At 59.5% G+C, this 18884-nt stretch overlaps 5 protein-coding genes across 5 annotated transcripts; 3 read left to right on the forward strand and 2 right to left on the reverse strand.

Annotated features, from left to right (window-relative positions):
- Positions 1-1890: 1890 nt before the first annotated feature.
- Positions 1891-7599, forward strand: WHR41_00831 (uncharacterized protein; the record flags this gene model as incomplete). Its single annotated transcript, XM_069369437.1, has 2 exons — positions 1891-7317; positions 7378-7599. 2 exons carry the CDS (start codon positions 1891-1893, stop codon positions 7597-7599), a joined length of 5649 nt encoding a protein of 1882 aa, XP_069233501.1.
- A 920-nt stretch (positions 7600-8519) lies between these two features.
- Positions 8520-9923, forward strand: WHR41_00832 (uncharacterized protein; the record flags this gene model as incomplete). The annotated part of the gene is made up of 2 exons (XM_069369438.1): positions 8520-8612; positions 8796-9923. The coding sequence occupies 2 exons, from the start codon at positions 8520-8522 to the stop codon at positions 9921-9923; spliced, it is 1221 nt and encodes a 406-aa protein (XP_069233500.1).
- Positions 9924-11099: 1176 nt separating this feature from the next.
- Positions 11100-13966, reverse strand: WHR41_00833 (uncharacterized protein). The gene is made up of 6 exons (XM_069369439.1): positions 13393-13966; positions 13295-13339; positions 13172-13241; positions 12328-13111; positions 12220-12269; positions 11100-12158 (listed from the first exon to the last, which is right to left on the reverse strand). The coding sequence occupies exons 1-6, from the start codon at positions 13531-13533 to the stop codon at positions 11998-12000; spliced, it is 1251 nt and encodes a 416-aa protein (XP_069233499.1). The 5' UTR covers positions 13534-13966; the 3' UTR covers positions 11100-11997.
- Positions 13967-16222: 2256 nt separating this feature from the next.
- WHR41_00834 (uncharacterized protein) lies at positions 16223-17221 on the forward strand. The gene is made up of 4 exons (XM_069369440.1): positions 16223-16303; positions 16375-16458; positions 16512-16564; positions 16644-17221. Exons 1-4 carry the CDS (start codon positions 16293-16295, stop codon positions 16745-16747), a joined length of 252 nt encoding a protein of 83 aa, XP_069233498.1. The 5' UTR covers positions 16223-16292; the 3' UTR covers positions 16748-17221.
- A 17-nt stretch (positions 17222-17238) lies between these two features.
- Positions 17239-18627, reverse strand: WHR41_00835 (uncharacterized protein; the record flags this gene model as incomplete). The annotated part of the gene is made up of 4 exons (XM_069369441.1): positions 18189-18627; positions 18040-18093; positions 17417-17980; positions 17239-17352 (listed from the first exon to the last, which is right to left on the reverse strand). Exons 1-4 carry the CDS (start codon positions 18378-18380, stop codon positions 17239-17241), a joined length of 924 nt encoding a protein of 307 aa, XP_069233497.1. The 5' UTR covers positions 18381-18627.
- Positions 18628-18884: the final 257 nt, after the last annotated feature.

Consider the following 18884-nt stretch of genomic DNA (forward strand, 5'->3'; position numbering starts at 1 on the left):
TGTGTTCGCAGGTATCCAACGAGGAAGACGTGTTTCGATCAAACAGCCCGTGTACTCTTATATACTGTAGCATCAAGCGAGCTAGGAACGTAGGGTCCTTTGATGGTCTCCCACTCCTCCGCCGAAGACAAATGCTACGAGTAAGAAGCAACAGACCCTGGTCTTGAACGCACGTGTCTTGACTCTCGTGCTCTGCTTACGCCCTCAGGCGGCCTCAAACAGGGGTCGGGCATCAGAAGTATCGCAGCTACATATACAACGCTCACAACACAACCAATAGGCGCGCTCCGCGCCGCACAGAGAAGCAAAAAGCACAGAATACGATGACGCCGAGTATGCGTCGGTCCTCTGTAGCCGACATGAGACACGAGCGAATCAAACGGCCCCTCCTAATTTCGAGCTTTGCATGCTACTGCAGCAGGGTTTCGGGCTCGCGCAGGTCGTCGTGGCAGTCTGCCGGCAGCGTCAAAGAACGTGACTGGACCGACGCGGGCAGAGGTGGCTGGGCGAGTGCTCGCGTTCATGCACGCTGGCCTTTTTTTGACGATGTGGATGGCAAGCTTTGATCGGTCACATGTCGGCGGGTTCAAGGCCTTCGGGTGGGGACTTCTCTCACCATGTGATGGCGGTGGGCTAGCATAGACACTTTCAGGTCTCCTTCACTGTGATGAAGGAGCGGTGGGCGTTTGTGGGATCCTGGTCTTTGGGCCTCGCGAGCCCTGGCGCAACGATCTTGTGGATTACATGGCCAAGGCGGCCGTTCGAGCAGCGGCCGGATGTGCGGACGTGCTGCGTGCGTGCTACTACTGGGGTTGCTGTGCGGACAGGCGCGCCGTTTCGCATGCACGGGTGCAGTAGCAGCGAAGTAGGTTGGCCGCTGAGATGGCCGTTGGTGCATCCACGTGCCCTCGCTCGGCTCGGCCGCAGACGATGGCGCGGATGGCGTTGATGGCTGAAGAGGCGGCGGCACGAGGGCGACGGGCTGCTGGCGGGCGCCTGATGTGAGCGGGCGCGAGTGCTACATTGTTGTACTTATTGCAGGGGTGGTGGACGGGCGCAGACGGCCTCGACGGCGTGTGGTCCGGGCCGTGCTCGCGGTGGTGAGATGATCGCTGGCCACAGACTTCCGGCGGCGGTGGAGCGTCGTCCTGACGACTGCTGCCAACTACGTTATTGGCGTGGCGGGGGAGCCAGCGAGCCAGCGAGCCAGCTGCAGCGCGCGCGAGAGGCCCTCAGGCTGCCCGCGGCTTGGACCGCGCTGCGCTCTGCCGACGCCTGCTGTTATCGCCGCCCGAGGCCATGTTTCTCGCCCTCGCGAACAATTTGCTTGCCGCCCTCCGTCGTGCGAGTGTCTCGCCCTGCGCATCCTGTCGTCGCGCCACATCCCACACCTGAAGACTACCCTCCCGCGAAGGTTGGCACGGCTCGCCCGGCCAGGCTACGCACCCGCGACACCACCGCCTGGCGACCTTGGAGCTGTCTCCACCGGGACTCCCGCCCGGCCAGCGCTGCACTGCCATCATCCTTGCTGTTTCCCTCTGCCTGTTCGGCTAGAGACGCCAGCGCCGACCCTATTCACCACCACCGCCGCGAGATCCACCCTCTATTCTCCAGCGATCTCGTCAAGTCGACGACGCCTGGCCTGCGCCCGCACAGCACCGGACCGCCATTGCACGACTCGCACGACCCTGCAAACAGCCTCGATACGCTCCACCGCATCTTCAAGCGTTACCAGCCCCGGCCTCTCGTGCGACCTTCAATCGCCCGCACGCCCGCGCAGTCGTCGTTTGCGACAGTTTGCACGCGCAACATCACCACGACATTCTTCTTGACCATCGGGACATGTATCAACGCACATCGATTGCCCAAACGGAACAGTCCTAGGTTAGGATGGGTCTGGACACCCGACGACCACCACTCCCTGCACCTACCGACATCAGCAGCTCCCTGGACGACTCGAGTGGATTTGGAACCGAAGTCGCAACGAACCTCACTACGAAAACCGACAAAACGAGCCACACGATTCCTGAAGACGGGAGTCCAATCACCATCAGTACTCACAGAGGCCCTGTGAGCAAGAAAGAAGGCCGTCATCATCAGCGACAGAAGAGCCAAACGAGCCTGCTGATTGAATACTTCGAGGCCGGCAAAGGCCCCGACAAGAGCAAGAACAAACCCAGTGTGCGAGTAAGAGTTACACCGAGTTCAAGAAAAGGCAGTCGCGGACAGGATGCTGTGCAGATCACGGGTATAGGAAAGGATCGTAAACCGTCGTACTCGCGTCGCATCTCCCTCTCGAGCAAGCGCCCGGAGGAGAAAGCACCTGAGGGTACTGAAATCTCTCAATCTTCAGAGAGCAACGTTTCTGGTCTACCTCCCGTGGAAGTCGAGGTGCTGAACAACGAAAGCGAACTCTCTAGCGTTCGCTCGCCAGCACCGCCTGCACCACTACTGTACGCCGCGAACGAATCGAACGTGTCGTCTATGCCCCCGGACAGCATGCTTGAAGGAAGTACCGCAGACAGCGAGCATGCTCGCGAGTATGGACCCGAAGGAAGCATTACAGCCAGTGAGGCTGAGTACCTCAAGGCACCCTCTCATACACGCAGCCGCAGCGCGAGCCAGGAACGCATCACTCAAAAAGTGATGGAGAAGCTCAATCAGCAATCTGGAAAAACTCGGCGATCAAGTCGCGATTACGAAGAAAGCGGCCACAGAAGACGGCGATCATCGAAATCACATCGCTTGGAGGACGACTTGCCGAGTGGAGCGGAGTCGAGTCTGCTCTCTTCCAACCCTACGGCCAGCCAACGTTCACAAGTCTCTAGCATTTCGCAGGGATCTCGTATGACCAACAACCCGAAGCTTCTGGAAATGGTCGAGGACACCATCAAACGTATGATCTTACCGGAAATCAATGCCATCAAAGCCGATCAGAAAGTTGACAGAAACCATCGCACATTTGAAGAGTCACGGCGCGGCTCATCAGCACAAAGCGATTTCGACAAGAGCAGCGTGAGCCGAAGTCTTAGCAAGTCTTCGAGCACGCCACACTTTGCGAGCCGACCGAAGGTGGTTTTGAACCGCGATGGCGATGACCCTGGTACCGTTCTTTCCCGTGGCGACTCGGAATACAAGAAGCACCGCAAATCCAGCAGAGACAGGCCATCAAGCCGGAGGTCTTCTGGAGGCCGCTCGGTCGATAAAGACAGCTACCTGGACGAAGAAGGTGGGAAGAGTCGATCGGGAAAGAGCAGCCATCGCGCGCGAGACGCAGCCGCTGGTGCCATCGCCGGAGGCATCTTAACACAAGCGGCGCTGAAGAACCACGATTCACAGGGCGACGTCCACGAGCGTCGCAAGAAAAGGACGAAGAGCCGCGGTACACACGAGAGGTCTGCAAGCATTACCGACACCGCTGATGAGGAGTCGTACCTCAAGCAGAAGCTTGTTCCTCCGATGCCCATGGCCAGCAGGATCAATGACTCGGACTTGACTCGCGACAGCATAATGTCGGCAGACAGCAGGGGTGATTCGGCGCTAACCGAAGAAGTGCATACGCCGGTGCGAGAGATTTCTCGAGGATCCATCGACGCCGCCATGTCTCCCTCTTCGTCCTCGCGCACGCCGACTAGGAACTCAATGTCGAGGGGCTTAGGCATGAGCCATGACAACAGAAATCTTGGCAGCCCGGACAGCAATGCGTCAACCACAAAAGCAAGAATTGCAGCTCTTACTGCTGCTGCTGGTCTCGGCGGTGAAGCAGCTGCTCATGGAAGTCGCCGGCACGTCGATGCAGATGGTTATGGCAGCAAGTCATCACGGCCTTCTCTTGCAAGTCCTGCGCAAAGCGTATCAAGCCTTCGGAAACAATATGAAGAGCCCTTGATCCCTTCGCCGCTCAGGCCCACAAGCGCCACCTCGCGACCCTCATCGGTGGGCAGGCTTCGTGATTTGCAGGAATCGCCAACTGCACTCCGTTCTGGGCCGTCATCTCCTACCGAGAAGGATGCTCGGTCTCGGCAGAATCTTCGCCCTATGAGTAGCAGCGGTGACGAATTTACCACTCCTCTGGAGAAACCGAACCCTGGTTACCTGCGTGACGGCACAGCCACTCCCACCTCTGAAGATGTAGACGCATGGTATGAGCGCCAGCATCTGGAGAATGACAAGTATAGGGATTCTATCAGCGGGGATACCAACAGAACCTCTTACCAAACGAACCCATACCCCGAGGACGAGAATCGCTACTCGATGTACACGCAGGACAGCATGACCGATGACAAGCGATTCTCTACATTCACGCAAGACAGCCAGGCTGACTCAAACCGCCTTTCAGTCGGAGAGGACGTGCGCCGCGGTGCTGGTGCGAACGCGCAATATGTCAACCACCCAGCTGGTCTGGAGAGTGCGGTCGCTTCTCTCGTCGATCCATCTACTATGAGCAGCGGCATGCAGGCTTCTTCAACTGCTGACAGCTCCTTCAAGGCCAACGGCTCGTACAGTGAGAGGATGGCGCAGCATACTCGGAACATGTCGCAGGACAACTCCGTGTCATACGATGGCTCTACGCTCAGCCAGTCGGGCCCTAGTCAGGACCGATGGGCTGCTCTGAAGGGCCAGGCTGCGAACAATTTGGCATCGAACAGCCCAGATCAGCGTGGATCGCCTCGTCATAGCGAGACAAGAAGTCCCGATCAGGAACGCCACCTCAGTGAGGAATCTATCAAGTTGGGCGCCAGCGGCCTTCCGGATGTCAATGATCCTCTGCCTGAAATTGGCCACTTTGACGACACGAAGTCAGAGCTCTCGACCAACCCGTCAATTATTCAGGGCCCTCTTGGTGGCGACGCATCTGGAAAGGAGACATGGCCGTACACGCCGTCGCCTTCGCAGGAGAGGGAAGCCGAGGGAAGGAGAGCCAGTGGATCGTCGAAGGGAGACCACGGCAAAACAGCCGCCGGACTGGGTGCCGGTATCGGTGCTGCTGGTGCCATTGCCATGGCAAAGTCCGCTCGCAGTGAGCAAGCAGCTCAGTACGAAGATGACAGGCTTACCCCAGACACTCGTAGCTATGGTGAGGAGCAATACCAGAGCGACGGCAAGCTCACCCCCGACACTGGTCGCTACCACGGCGAGAACATCGACAGGAACGCCACCCCGACGAGCCCTGCCATGCCTCGCGATGAAGGCTACGACACTGCTCATGATCGTTCGGCTGGCGCGCTCACGCCTAAGGCTGAACAGCAGCATTACGGCAGTGCAGACATTGAGGCTTTCAACAGAGCTATGAATGGAGCTGATAACGGTAACGACCCTTTCTTGAATGATCCGAGACAAAAACGACATGTCAGCGGTGGTTCTCACGGCATGGCTTCACCTCTCTACGACAGCGCGACTGGCAAGGGCATGGATCATATTCAGTCCAAGGACATCGTTGCTCTCATGGATCATCTCACTGTTAGGGATGCTCAACGCAACGCCCGAGACACCGAGATCTTGGTCAGCCTTGTCCGCAGCGCCGCCGAAATGCGCCAGAACTTCGAGGAGATGAAGCACTTCATCAAGAACCAAGATCAGATGATCATGGCCAACACTGATCGTGACGCCGAGCAGACCGTCCAAAGGGTCCTGGGCGGTCCTCGCCCTCAACCGCCGAGCTCGCCGCGTACACCTCGCCAGAGCCACACGTCTTCTGAGGATGTTCAGACCAAGCGCAAGGGTGTCCTCAGTCGTGCTTTGAGGGGATTGAAGGGCAACAAGAACGCCAGTGCCTCCGATCTGGCCAGGATTGAGGACATGCTCATGCAAGTTCTCGATAATGTCGAGGACCTCAAGCACCAAGGTGTGATTCCTGCTCGTCAGCCGATGTCAACTTTCACCAACGACTACACCAACGAGACTAATGAGAGCTTGGACTCGTACGAGAAGCTGCGGTCGGCACCGGACCCGGGTTATGAGCCTGAGGGCAACGCCGGTACCGGCAGCACGCCCAGCCACTCCGGCGGCCTTCCCGTCACTACCAGGGGCGACAAGAGCCAGTTCCACTCTGGCTACAACGGTCGTCCTGGCTCGGTGAACAGAGTCAGCACGGTCATGGAAGGCGATGAAGAGGAAGACGAGCGCTACTATGACGACGATGACAGTTACCTGCAGCCTCACGAGCGTGATGTTCTGGAGAACCAGTTCGAGAACAACGAGAAGCTGCTCACGCCGACGCAGGAAATGCGCAGAGGCTTCACGCCGACGCACACCCCGCCGCAGCGCGGCACTCCCGGCTCGCAGGGCAACGACCTCACGCCTAGGACTGCTGAGAAGGAGCGCAAGCATAAGAGCAACAGCTCTTCGATCTTCGCAGGCATCCCTAAGATCTCACGCTGGTCCAAGACCACGTCTAGCTCCGCTGCTCCTGACCCGGCTAGTGTCGACAGCCCCAACGTGTCCAGGAACCAGCGTCCGATCTCTCGTGGCAGCAGGGCTAGCTCCATGCACAGCTATGACAGCGAAGACTTCCTTCCGAATGACGGCGACGATCATTCCTCCTACACCAGCACCCGTGATCGTGGTCAGTACGGCAACCCCAACGCCGAGACGCGCAGTATGCGTAGCCAGGGCAGCCGCATTACACGCACGCCCTCGCCGCTGATTCCCTCTGAGGCGTCGTACAACCGTGATGATGACTACGGTTACCCACAGTCGCAGGCGCAGGCGCAGCAGCAGCGACAGATGCCACCGCGCTCGCCTGTACAGCAGGTTACTGATTTCGACGAGCCTGAGTTTGATGATCCCAAATACCAGGCTCATCGCAACTCGCTCCTCCTGCAGCACCCTCAGCCGCGTCAGGGTCCTACGAGCAGACACCAGAACACGTTGGAGGATCAAGCGCACATGGCTATGATCGATGATGGTGTGACAAGCAGCACCCTCTCCCAGCAGACTGTGTCGGACTTCGACCCGGCCAACTGGGGCTCTGCAGGCGCGGGTGCCTTGAACAGGGCTCGTCTGCCTACGGCTGAGCCCACAAGCTCGCCGGCCTCGATCAAGGCCAAGCCAGACCTCTCTCCAGCTCAGCCTCAGCCTGCTGCCCCGGCCCCGGCCCCACAGCAGGCGCCTCCGAACTCGAACTACAACCGCTACGATGACGAGGAAGATGACGACTGGGAGCCGCAGTACAGCAACAGCGGCTTCGCCCGCAACTACAACTCCTACTCCGGCGGAAGCGGCGCCGGCATGTACTACTCCTCGCCCCTCGGCTCCGGCCACCTGCTCGAGCCGATCCAGGAAGTGCGATACTCGCTGGAGACCGACAGCGGACACGTAAGTTCATCTCGCACAATCGACCAGATATCGAGCACAACTGACCAAGGTTTCCGATAGATCTCCCCAGAGCCCTCAACGACCCCCAAGCTCGCCTCCGCGCGCGCCGTCGACGTCCGCACCGCCCGCCGCGGCGGCTCGCTGACCGGCCCAAGGCCCATGGGCACCAAGAGTCCCAGCCCCGCCCAACAGCAGCAGGCGGCCGGCAACGGCACGGTGAGAAGGAAGCCCATCAGGGGTAGCAAGGCCAGCCAGGAGAGCTTCGAGAGCGGTACGTTTTGATCGAGAAGAGGCGAGGCATTTGCATTGCACTGCATTGAAGAGCCAGCGTGTGGGCGTTTTACGATACACGAGCGTTTTTTTCTTGGGGGGATTTTGGAGGAGTTTCTTTCTTCGAGGTGTGCGGTAGCTTGGGGTGACGAGGCTGAGTGCCTCTGTGGCTTCTGGCTGCCGCACGTCTTTTGCTTATTGCTTGGTTTTTATTTTCTCTTTCCAGGGACCAGAAGGGACCCTTAACGGCATGGAGTGTAACGACGACTACGAAATGCTTTATATCGATTACCCCGTTTAGCGAGAGGTCGAGAGAGGGGCCTGGAGTGTATAGTGGGCGAACTTGCGTTTTCGTACATGGGAATAATAGACACGGTGTTCTGTAATCAGTCCTTTCTTTCTGCAGATCGGTATACATAAGTTGCGGGCATACGATATCGGATCTTGCCCAACCCAGCGCCTAACCTCGTATTTTTTTTTGGTTTGACATGTGCTACACAGCAGGAACTAAGCATAGAATTACATCAAGTACCCAGAAATATTTCATCAAACTGAATCAGCAGCTCTTCGAACTAGGCCATCGCACCCGCCTCACCTAAACGACCCTTCGGCCTCGGCACAAGCGCCAACCCCAGGGTCACAGGGTCCAGCGCCCGTCGCGTCCGCTCGCGCCTGGCTGGCGTCCTGCACTCTGACGTGCCCGCATCAGCCACGCCGCGAAGCTGTACGAGGTACACGGGGGTTTCTCTCATCCCACACCCGGACGGACGACATCCCTCGCTCCTCCGCCGCTTTGCTGACCTTGCCTGCCGGCGCGGCGCTTGCTGCTGTTTCTTCGAGCAAACCCTCTCGTCTGGAACTTGCATTTTGAATCCGAAACACACACACCCGCTCTCTCTCTTCCCAGAACAGCTGAGCTGCGAGACGGAGCCATGGCGGACGAGTACGGCGCCGACGACGACGACCCCTCGTTCTTCTACGACGACGACGACTACCTGTACGTCGAGGACGACTACGCCATCGCCGTGAGTTCCCCCGATCCCCCGCTCCCCGCGCCCAACCCCAGAAAAGAGAAACAAGGCAGCAAACCGTGACATCCGCCCTCCCGGCCCCGCCGGGCGTCGCGGGCGCGTGCATGCGGTGCACGGGGAGCCGCCGAGCAGAGACGAACACCCAACGCCCAAAGCTGACACCGAACGCTGCCGCAGGACGAGCTCGCGGAGACGCAGATCCCCTCGCCCGGCTACAGCGGCGCGCACGACGAGCTCGCGCTCGACGCCCTCGACTACGACGTCTACGAGTACTTCGGCGACCTGGAGTACGGCGGCGACAGCTACTGGGACGCGCGGATCAGGCACCTGGGCTGCGCTCCGGCGCAGCAGAAGCAAGGGCAAGGGCCGGCGCGGGCGGGCGAGAAGAGGAAGAGCGAGGAGGGCGGGGAGGCGGGGTCGGCGAGGAAGAGGCGGCGGGAGGAGGGGCAGGAGAACGTGGTTTATGTGCCGTTTGAGGCGCGGTGTGCGCCGGAGCCGCCCGGGGTGGGGGATGGGAGGGGGTTTGCGCTGTTGCCGGATTGGAAGGAGAGGTTTCCTGAGGGGGGTGAGGGAGTTGATGGGGCGGTGGGGAGGCAGATGCCGGCTGATATGAGGAGGGCTGCGGAGGGGGAGGGCGACGAGGAGGATGAGGAGGGTGGGGAGGAGATGGAGGAGGATGATGAGGGTGAGGGTGAGAGAGTGGCGGGCGTGGATCACGATGTGGTCATGCACATTCTGAGGCAGAAGCTTGCGGACAGCGGGCTGGGCGATGTGGACGAGGGCATGTTCGAGGAGGCTATTGCCAATATGCTGTCTGGCAAAGGCGACGGCGACGATGCTCTTGGAGGTCTGGCGAACATCCTGCTTGGCCAGAAAGGCGAGGGCGGCGACGCCTTCCAAGGATTCCTCGCTGGCCAAGGCGTACAATTGGACGAAGGAGAAGACGGAGACGGCTCCCCAGCAGCAGAGACATCCTCGGAGAGCAAGGACAAGTCTACACCCACACAAACTTCCGCCTCTTCAAACACCACATCAAACCCCTCCAGCAATACTCCAGCTTCGACTAGCAAACGAAAGCCCACGGGCGGCACAGAGCCACCGCCAGCATCCACCCGCAAACGCCGAGCTCCCTCTCTCGACGTGACCCCGGTGGAGCCCGCAAACGCAACACCAAAGCCTTCCGCAAAGCGCAGGAAGGCCCCCTTGCACGCCGGAGCCGAAACGCCCGAAAGCGACGCCACTCCCGCCACGTCTGGCGCGAGAACGACCAGGGACGCCGTGGCGGGCGGGAAAGGGAAGAGATGAAACGACGACGAAGGCAGAACGCTCAATATCGAAGCCTCCTGACAAAAGGAGGTCGAACTCCGCTCCACAGGCTCAACTCGAGCCGCGCTCTTCGCTCGCACCGCCGTCGCCGCACGATGTTTGCCTACCGACCATGGACATGTCGAGCGCCGCGCCTGCGATCTGCAGAGCACTCGCGCCAGCGCCGAGGAGGAACCGAAGGAGCACGACCTGCACGCGACAGCAACGGCTCTCTCCTCCAACCGAACCTCCAAGCCCTGTTGCTCCATCCCACGACAGACACGCCGCCACGACCCAGCGTGAACGAGCAGGCGCAAGGAGGTGTGGGTGGACACAGCTGGATCGTACATACGTAGCCGCGCCGCCCCCCTCCCACCAACTCTCGCCCCTCATCTCATCCCCCGCGCGCCCAAAGCAGCGAACGGAGAAAGAGAGCAGCAGCAGACGGACGGACGGACGGACGGACGGACGGTTGGGAATGATACATGTAGCGAGCCCCTTACGCACCTGAGTAGAAGCGAAGAAACGGATTTGCTCTGAGCAGCGCTCAGGAGTCTCGAACGACAAAGTAGCCCCCGTTGTGCGTGCTGTACTAGACCCACGTACTGGTGATGCAGATATGTTCCACGGGCATGAAGTCCAGGCGGCACGGGGCGCAAGGTCTGGTCTGGTGCGAGGCGGTCGACGCAGCGCGGAAGAATCAATCTGCGCAGCGCGTTGGGGACAGATAGGTGAGCACTCACTCACACTTAAGGACCGCAGACGGGCGAAGCAAGGCGAGGAGTGTGGAAGGCTGCATTGCAGTAGGAAGGCAGGAGGGTCGGGAAGGGCGCGTGGAGTGGTTTGCGTCTGGGACACATCATAGCACAGCACGTGCTCGGCTCTCGCTCAAGAAACCTCCGAAAGACACGCTTGTTGGTGGAGAGCAGACGATCAGATGGCAGAGCATAGGTATCGTCTCAGGCCACCAAGACGTCCACGAGCACGAGCAGGGGCAAACAGCACGGAGGCGACGCCACGGGCCCCGCGAGGCAGACAGACAGACAGACAAACACAGATTCAGGTCCAAAGCAACCGAGAGCAGCGTCTCCTCAAAGAAAAATAGAGAAAAAAACTCAATCGATCGCTTGATTCTTCCTATTATGAAGTCGAACGCAGATAAGAGCAAGAAGAAAAAGAAAAAGAAAAAGCGACAGCGCGAACCCGCCCAATCCCATGAGCAAGTAAAAGATGAGGACCCATCGCCTCCCGTAAAGAAACAGCCCGCGCACCGGCTGGCTCCGTGGCAATCCGAATGAGATCGTGGTTCGTATGTCACGCAGACAGAGTCGAACGTGTCATCTCCTCGTAACGCAAGCGAGCAGTCATCCTCATCATCACCATCATAATCATCATGAATCCAGGCCGCAAGCGGGTGCGAGCGAGGTCCAGAGCCGGTGCGCGAAGGCGAAGGCGAAAGCGATGCGGAACGCTAACAGAAACGCGGAAGCTTTTCCTCCCAAGATTTCCCCCGAAACGCAGTCAGTCCAGCGAGCGCAAAAAGACATGATGAGGTTTCCCGCGGTCGTCAAGTCATGATGGTCCCGGTGGGAAGCAGAACGATGCAAGGTCCAGAGAGGTCCGATTGCGCAAAGAGCAGCAAAAGTCAAGATGGCGAGGCCTATTATCGATACAGAGAGAGAGAGGCAGAGGTATAGCGTGTCCGTGGCAGCATTGGCAAGAAACAGCAAGTATAACAGGTCATAGCATTTTTTGGATGTAGGCAGAGATCTACGGGGTCCTAGGCTGTGTACTAGAGCTTCCAGCGGGTGGATTGCGAGTGCAGTGTGCTCCAAAGTTTTGGACGGTCCTCGAGTAAGGCCTCGATATACTTACTCCTAGCAGCTGCGAGCAGTCTTTTGCTTGCAATCGCTCCCTGACAAAGAGGGTCTGCATTGAGTCCAGCATTCGGAAAAATGCGTTTGTGCAGAGACGGAGGCCTCGTCCGGGACTTGATGGGCAAGAGTTGAAAGCAGTAGCAAGAGCAAATGCAGAGGAGCAGTCCAATCCAGGGCCAAGTCAGGTTCCATGAGCATTACTGCAATCTGCGGCGAGCAGTCCGAGCGCTGTCGCTAGAGGTTGGAGGAGCAGGTCGCTCCCGTCCGTAATTCGGCTCTCTCGAAGGCTGTTGTGATCCATACTTCTGACCCGACTGGCTTTGGCCGGACTGGCCCGGAGTTTGGGGATACTGCGCCGCTAGTATGCGACGTCAGCGCTTACTTCTGACGGGAAGAAGCGCTCGCTCATCTATACTTACGACGATTGCCGCCGTACGCGTCGTACGAAGTCGGCACGGAACCGTAGGGACTGTAGACGTTAGTAAATGCACAGATGATGGTTACATGCTGACCACGGGTCTGCGAACCTTTGTTGAGGCGGACTGGTGACAGATTCCCGCTCGCGTGGCAGTGACGCGGTGGTGGCGGCCGGGCTAGGGTAAGCATACCTGGGGTCCTGACCTGGGTAGTCCTGGGTATACCTTGGGTCCCTAGGGTCTCTCATGTCTCTCGGATCACGCGGGTGGTCGCGCGGGTCCCGACTGTCACTCCTCTGCGGCTGCAGCGATTGTCCATAGGGGTTGGCGCCTCCGTACATGGACGGCTCAGGGCGCATGGAAGAGTCCGCAGAAGAGACTGGAACGTAGTAATTCCCCTGTCTTACGTATCCCGGAGGGGCACCATCACCAGGTTGAGAAGCATATCCGCCACTGCGAGGGTACACAGGTTCCTGGGAATATGAAGAAGTCACTGGAGGAGCGCGGCCGTAGGACGCTTGTTCTTGAGGATAGGCCGTCCTAGAATCCGGGAAGCCTCTCGGGTCGGCGCCGTAACGAGGGTCCGAAGGGTATCCACCGTTGCGGTCATTCGGATATCTCCTGTCCTGTGGCGGGCCAGAAGGAGGGTCAATTTGCATGCGGTCATCCATCCTGTCTATGGGCATCCTGTCCACTGGCATGCGGCTCACGGGGATCCTTTCTGCGGGCGTCCTTTCCACCGGCATCCTGTCTATGGGCATTCTGTCCACGGGCATGGCGCGGGAACTGGGCACGGAAGATCCGTAGGGCGCCTCCAGGGCCGGAGAGTCTCCGTCACGGCTTCTCGGCACTCTGGCCGCCTGCGAGTTATGGTATGTGTTTGAACCAACGTAGTCTGGCATCTTGTCAGGTGCTGTGTTCCCTGCTTGATGTGTCACACGGGGACTTTGACTACCTCGAGTCCCGGGCATCCTCTGCTCTTGTCTCCACCTTGCGGAATCTGCACGCAAGTCTGCAATCATGGCCTAGCGGGGAGGGGTTAGCAACAGCAGACGGCGGGTCGTCTGATCGGGCATACAGTTGTGAGGTTGCGATACGCTTTGATCCAGTATCCGGTGATACCCTGGGCTAGTGTAAGCATAAGAAGACACGGCGAGACGGTTGAGGCGTGCTGACCTCGTTCTCCCCGGTGCCTTTGCCCGGTCGCACGGTCGCATCGTTGCCGAGATATCTCTGGATGTCGGTGACGATGACATGGCGGTCGATGCCTTCGCCGGGTACAAACCACTGCCTGGCGAGCTCGCTGTTGGGCGGCATGTTGGGAGGAGGGCGCGGTGCGGGCGGGTTAGCAGCAACTCTGTCGCAGGCCTGAAGGACGTCCTAATTTCCGAGGGCAGGCGGGAATAGGCCAGAGGGGTGTATGAACGCAGATAGGAGAGGCTTCAGCTAGGAGAGGCTTCAGCGGGAGGAAAGGCCGGGTGTAGAGACGGGTGAGGTTGTCGAGGATGAGAGCGCGGTCCCACTTTGGGCAGCCAAATCGCGACGGAAGCGAGGAAGGGCCAGGGCAGGGAAGAAGTCCAGACGGGCGCGAGGAAGCGAAAGCAAGCCTATTCTCCTTATACAGACAGGGCAGGGAGCAGGGATGGAGGGAGGGCGGAGGGGTGAGGCAGGGCGGCGGAGGGTGGTATAGGCAGGCAGGAGACAAGCAGAGTCAGGCAGGAGAAAGAGGTGGTGGGCTGGTGGTGCGGGCGGGCGAGTGGGCGGTCCAGGCCGGTGTGCGGTGTTGGCGGGCGAGAGGCGCGAGAGGCGGGCTCAGCTGGCGGCGGCGTAGTGCGCGCCCGTGCTGTGCAGTGCGCGCGTGGGGAACGCCGGCTACGCGCAGCGATTGGCTGCGCCGCTGTTCGCCTGCGCCAAACGCCTGCGATGCGGCCGGGTGAGTCGGGACGCTGCTGCTGCCCGTCGACCGTCGCTTCGCCGGCGTTGGTGGTGCCTTGGTGGGTGCTGGTCGCTGGTCGGGGCAGGCTGCTGACGCTGGCACGGAAGTCGGGAGGCCGCCACGGCTGGCAGCAAAGATGAGGAAGCAGACGTGCACATCGGCGCTGAGGGCGTGGGCGGGCGCGCGCCATAATCACTGCCGTGAGATGCCTTGCCTCACCTCACCTTGCACTCCAGCGCAATTCCCCGCGAGGCTGCCACGCTGCCTCGCTGCCCCAGGCCCTCCGCTGTCGTGTCAGGCTGCCCGCCGGCCACGTTGGATTGGGCTTCCATGCATGCGCCGCATCACCCGCCCACGCCCCTCCCACCAGCCGGTCTGCCAATATCACAGCACCCTTCATCCCTACGCCGCCACACGTTTGCCTGCCTGCCTGCCTGCCTGCCTGCTCTGCCTCGCCCTCGGCCTCGTCGTGTCTGCCGTCTAGCGCGCGCCCATCCCATCGCACGTCCTCACCGAGCAGCGCCCAAAGCTGCAAACCCACCCTTGATGCCTGAGCCCGCCGTCACACACAAGCACCACCCCAGCCTCACTCTTCACCCGCCCGGCCTGACTGCTCCTCGCAGCCTAGCACAGCGTTTGCAAAGCACCGCAGAAACCTGCCGCTTACCGCTCCCTCCTGCACGACACGACACCCTGCAGCTTCGCCCGTCCAGCCAGGCCCTCCTCACCTCGTCGTCTCGGCCTTGTCTCAGCCTGCCGTGCCGTCTCGCTCCCAGCCTACAGTGAAGATCAACATGCCATGACGGAAGCCCGCCCTTGCCAGTCGCGCGTAATAGCATGCCTATATCCGGCGACGTCATCGTCGGTGACAGCGCCTGACTTAGGCTTTCGCCCCATCATTTCTCAAACCTTAGCTCAGCTAAACCCATCCAGCTCAGTGCACCACGTCCATTGACATCTGACGCAAGCCCTCGCGCGACAAGCGCTGCGTCCACGTTCTCGTCCTCCATTCGCGAACATGCACGTCCTTCGCGCGTCCGAGTGTCGCCGCCGTCTGCGGTCCTCGCGTGGACGTTAGCGATTGGCACCACTTCTACAACACCGCATCGGCGCGCCTTCTTTCGGCTTCCCGTCGCACCTCTCGCATGCACACGCTCCTCCGACCTACATGACAGAACGCATACTCCTCCCCCCTCGGACATCCTTCGTTTTCCCTTCCGCGACTAGAACGGCAGGCGCGGTGAGACGAGAGCCCGGAAGCGGCCACCCCTCAATACATACAAGCCTTGCGGCCCAACTCAGGCCCAGCAGCGAATGCCGAGAGCAGATTTGCGATGTCGATCTCCCCCTTCCCATCGAAGATTCTGACACCGGGGCTTTCCTGAAATGATCATCCACGTCTCCGCATGCGCGTCCCACGTGTGAGAAGCGAGTTAGCCGCCGTGTTCCCACTGCTGTTCGCGAACTCTGGCGATCTAGAACGAGCCTCTCCGTCGCACTGGGCTGATCTGTAGCTGACGGTGACCGCCTCTGCTATGCTGTACCACCCGCAAGCTAAGAATTGCCCCAGCGACAAGCTTCAAATAGCAAGAGGAGCAAATAGCGTTTCCCGTAGCGAGCAAGCGTGCGTGACGAGGTGCCCGACGCGAAAGGACGCGAGGCCAGGTGCGGTTTGGGGACGAGAATACCGTTCGTCTATCGTAAACATCACTAGCCTACTGTCGCGTGGCTTGATTCAAAGTTCGGAGAGGAGCCCAACTCACCGTCGCCCAGTCAAGCGTAGGTATCTCGGACGTTTCGCAGATGGGCGTTTCGCTGGGGCGCTCACCGACGTCTTTGCGCGCAAGGGTGGACTTTGGCGCGTGCGTGTGACGACGACTATGAATCTCAAATATTCAGCAATCAATGAAACCGCACAATAATGCACTGCGCATGTTCCCAGTCCGTACCAAATAAACCAGCCCTCAAGTCGTCTAGGGTATACCAAATGGGACCCCCATGCCCGAACTTCCCCCGTAACTCGGCCCCCAGACACCTGACTTCATCGGCGCCGCGACTCCCATCGCGAGCTCCAATGTAAGGCACCACAACCATACACACCCAGCTACGCCAGGCCGATCACACCGCCCTCGATCTCAAAATGGCAAACGGGTACGCCGAGTCCATCCCTAGCATTTCCACACATCTCAAGCGCGCTCGTGCGCGAGCTGACGATTCCACAGCTGGAGCCTCCTCGTCAGCGTCATCTTCATCGCCGCCTTCTGCGCCGTCGCGTGGTTCGCGAGCCCGAAGGGCGAGAACCAGACGTACGCACTCCCGTCCTTTTCCCTTCCAAAAAGAGCCCAGCTAACCCAACCAGCGTCTGGCGCTCGACCCTCATCCTCTCCGCCTGGAGCTGCTGGCTCATGTGGGGTACGTATATTCTCCCCTAGGTTTTGATGCTACCAAATGCGAATGAAAGAGAGTGGAGAGCTGACAGAGCGTTTTGCAGCGATCACGTTTCTCGCGCAGTGGCACCCGCTCATCCAGCCGCAGCGCGGCGACCTGCGGCCGGAGTACAATGGCGGGCCGGTGAAGGGGGAGAGTTTCTTTTGATCGAGGGGAGCGGAGGAAAAAGAATGCTGTACACTGAGCGATACGGGAGAGAAGTGGGAGTTTACGGGCGTTAAGAAATGTACTTCATGGGATTTTTGACTGGGGATAAGATGGTGGGAGATGGCCGCGGAGAGAGAGAGGAGGGTGGGAACGAGTGTCCTGGCTGGGGAGATGCGCCGGCGAATTGCACGCGTGCTTGCGTCTCTGCCGCCAGATGGCTGTGGGAGATGGGGAATGTAGCTCTGGGGATAGAGAGGGTGAAGACGAGCATTGTCACGCCGCCGCCGCGGACGGCTGGCGTGTAGCATATAACTCAACTTGTACATGGGAACCAGGACATCATCAAAGTCAAAGCAAGTCTCTGCCCGTGCTGTTACGAGATGCGCACCGCAGCATAGGGACAAAAGATGAACGTGCTAGAGCATCAGACCATTGGAGGTGAAAGTGTCCACGCGTATCTCGAGACTATCTCCCCATCTATCCACCCTCTCTCACACCAACCCAACACTCCCCACAAACCTCCGCCACAGCTCAATTACATCCCCCGTCTCCACCACGCCCGCAGCAGCAACCCCTCCCCCAACCCCCACCGCTCTAAGAATACACTGTGGCAACAAATCAGCCTTCAATCCCTTCCAAAACAAACAAGGAGGGGACATCAAAACTCACCCACCCAACCCCCGCCCTGCAAACCGCCCCGACAGCCGCCAGCACACCAGCCCTCACGTACCCGCAATCGAGCAGGATCTCCAGCGCCGCCACATTGTTGATGATGACCGCCCAGCTCACGGCGCTCGCGCTGCTGGGCAGGTCGTAGTTCCACACCAGCAGCAGCAGCGGGAAGAGCTTGGTGAAGCTGCTGACGAGCAGCGCGGTGCTGATGAGCGCTTTGTGCGGGTAGTGCGGGATGATACTGGAGAGAGGCCGCGGGAGGCGGAGGGACAGCAGGGTACGGATGGGCATGTGGAAGGACGCGGTCTCGATGGCGCAGAGGAGGAGGAAGAAGAGGTATTGGAGGAGGATGGGCTGGGAGGCGAGGAGGGAGGGGGAGGTGGCTGCGTCGGGGGGAGACAGGGGCGTGCTGCTGTTGGTGAGGTTGCTTGGGGTGGAGGGGAAAGGGGGCGGCGGGGAGAGCGGGAGGGCGGGCGAGGAGGGGGTGGCTTTTTCGATGCGCGCCCAGGTTAGGTAGACGTCGAAGAGGAGGAGGAGGATGCCGAGGCGGATTATGGAGGACTGTGGGGTCGGGGGTTAGTGGGTGGTGATGGGGAGAGAAGGGTTGGTGAGGGGCTTACGTCGAAGCGGTCGTCTTCGCGGCCTAAGCGGTTGAAGAGGAGGTGGCGGTAGACCTTGAGAGTCGTCAGTGATTTTGTTGGGTTTTGGGGTCGGTTGTAGGCTCTTTTGTCCTTGCAAGAGGTGGAGGGCGTGACAAGACTAGACTGACCTGGGGCTTGATCAAAACTAGATCAATAAATAGCACGACAAAGTCATGCTCGACATATTTGTCGGCGAACGGGATCTTGCATGCCGGACATTGCGTTAAGCGGACGCCTTTCCCAAGTGCTTTATCGTCGGCCTTGCTGTACGTCGTGTAGAGTGACGAGACTGGGTATCGACATTCGATGCAGATCGGCATGTTGGCTAATCTTCGTTTCACGGTTGATAAAATCAAGAGTTGCCGGAAAGGAAATGTCTTTGAACTCCGGCAAGGCCAGCTACAGCGCGAATTGTTCTCCTGTCGAGCAGATGTTCCTCCTTCGTCGTCGTCCCGGAAGCCTCCGCCTTTGATATCTTCTCAGGTTCGCATCGCCCTCCAGTCCAGACTTGACGCGAGTTTCCAATACGCAAGGCTAGTCGCCTGGCTTCTATCTGGTTGGTTGTTTGATGAACGGTGTTGCCGTCTGAGTGAGTGCGGGTGGTGTGAGGAGGCGACGTTTGAAATCAACCAATCAGAATTCGCCAATCGAGAAGCATATAGCGCACAACACGACCTCACTTGTTTCATGCCACACCTCACATACGTGTTGTTGTTCCATTGATATACCTGTTTTCATAAACAACTTGACGTGAAATTTCAACGAGCCTGGCATGCTCTGCCGGTTTTCTCGTCAATACCAGAGCAATGGAAATCACCACGGAC

Source organism: Cladosporium halotolerans, assembly GCF_011745625.1.
Source record: "Cladosporium halotolerans strain TM138-S3 chromosome Unknown Sca2, whole genome shotgun sequence".
In the NCBI taxonomy this organism is placed as follows: domain Eukaryota; kingdom Fungi; phylum Ascomycota; class Dothideomycetes; order Cladosporiales; family Cladosporiaceae; genus Cladosporium; species Cladosporium halotolerans.

What these genes read in the sequence shown, in the direction of transcription:
- WHR41_00834 (XM_069369440.1), top strand. An exon ending in CCGAAGGGCGAGAACCAGAC is followed by an intron (nt 16,459 to 16,511) that starts GTACGCACTCCC and finishes TAACCCAACCAG; the next exon opens with CGTCTGGCGCTCGACCCTCA. An exon ending in GAGCTGCTGGCTCATGTGGG is followed by an intron (nt 16,565 to 16,643) that starts GTACGTATATTC and finishes AGCGTTTTGCAG; the next exon opens with CGATCACGTTTCTCGCGCAG.
- WHR41_00833 (XM_069369439.1), bottom strand. Translation starts at nt 13,533, where the DNA reads ATGCCGCCCAACAGCGAGCTCGCCAGGCAGTGGTTTGTACCCGGCGAA. An exon ending in CGTATCGCAACCTCACAACT is followed by an intron (nt 13,242 to 13,294) that starts GTATGCCCGATC and finishes CCTCCCCGCTAG; the next exon opens with GCCATGATTGCAGACTTGCG. An exon ending in ACCAGTCCGCCTCAACAAAG is followed by an intron (nt 12,270 to 12,327) that starts GTTCGCAGACCC and finishes TAACGTCTACAG; the next exon opens with TCCCTACGGTTCCGTGCCGA.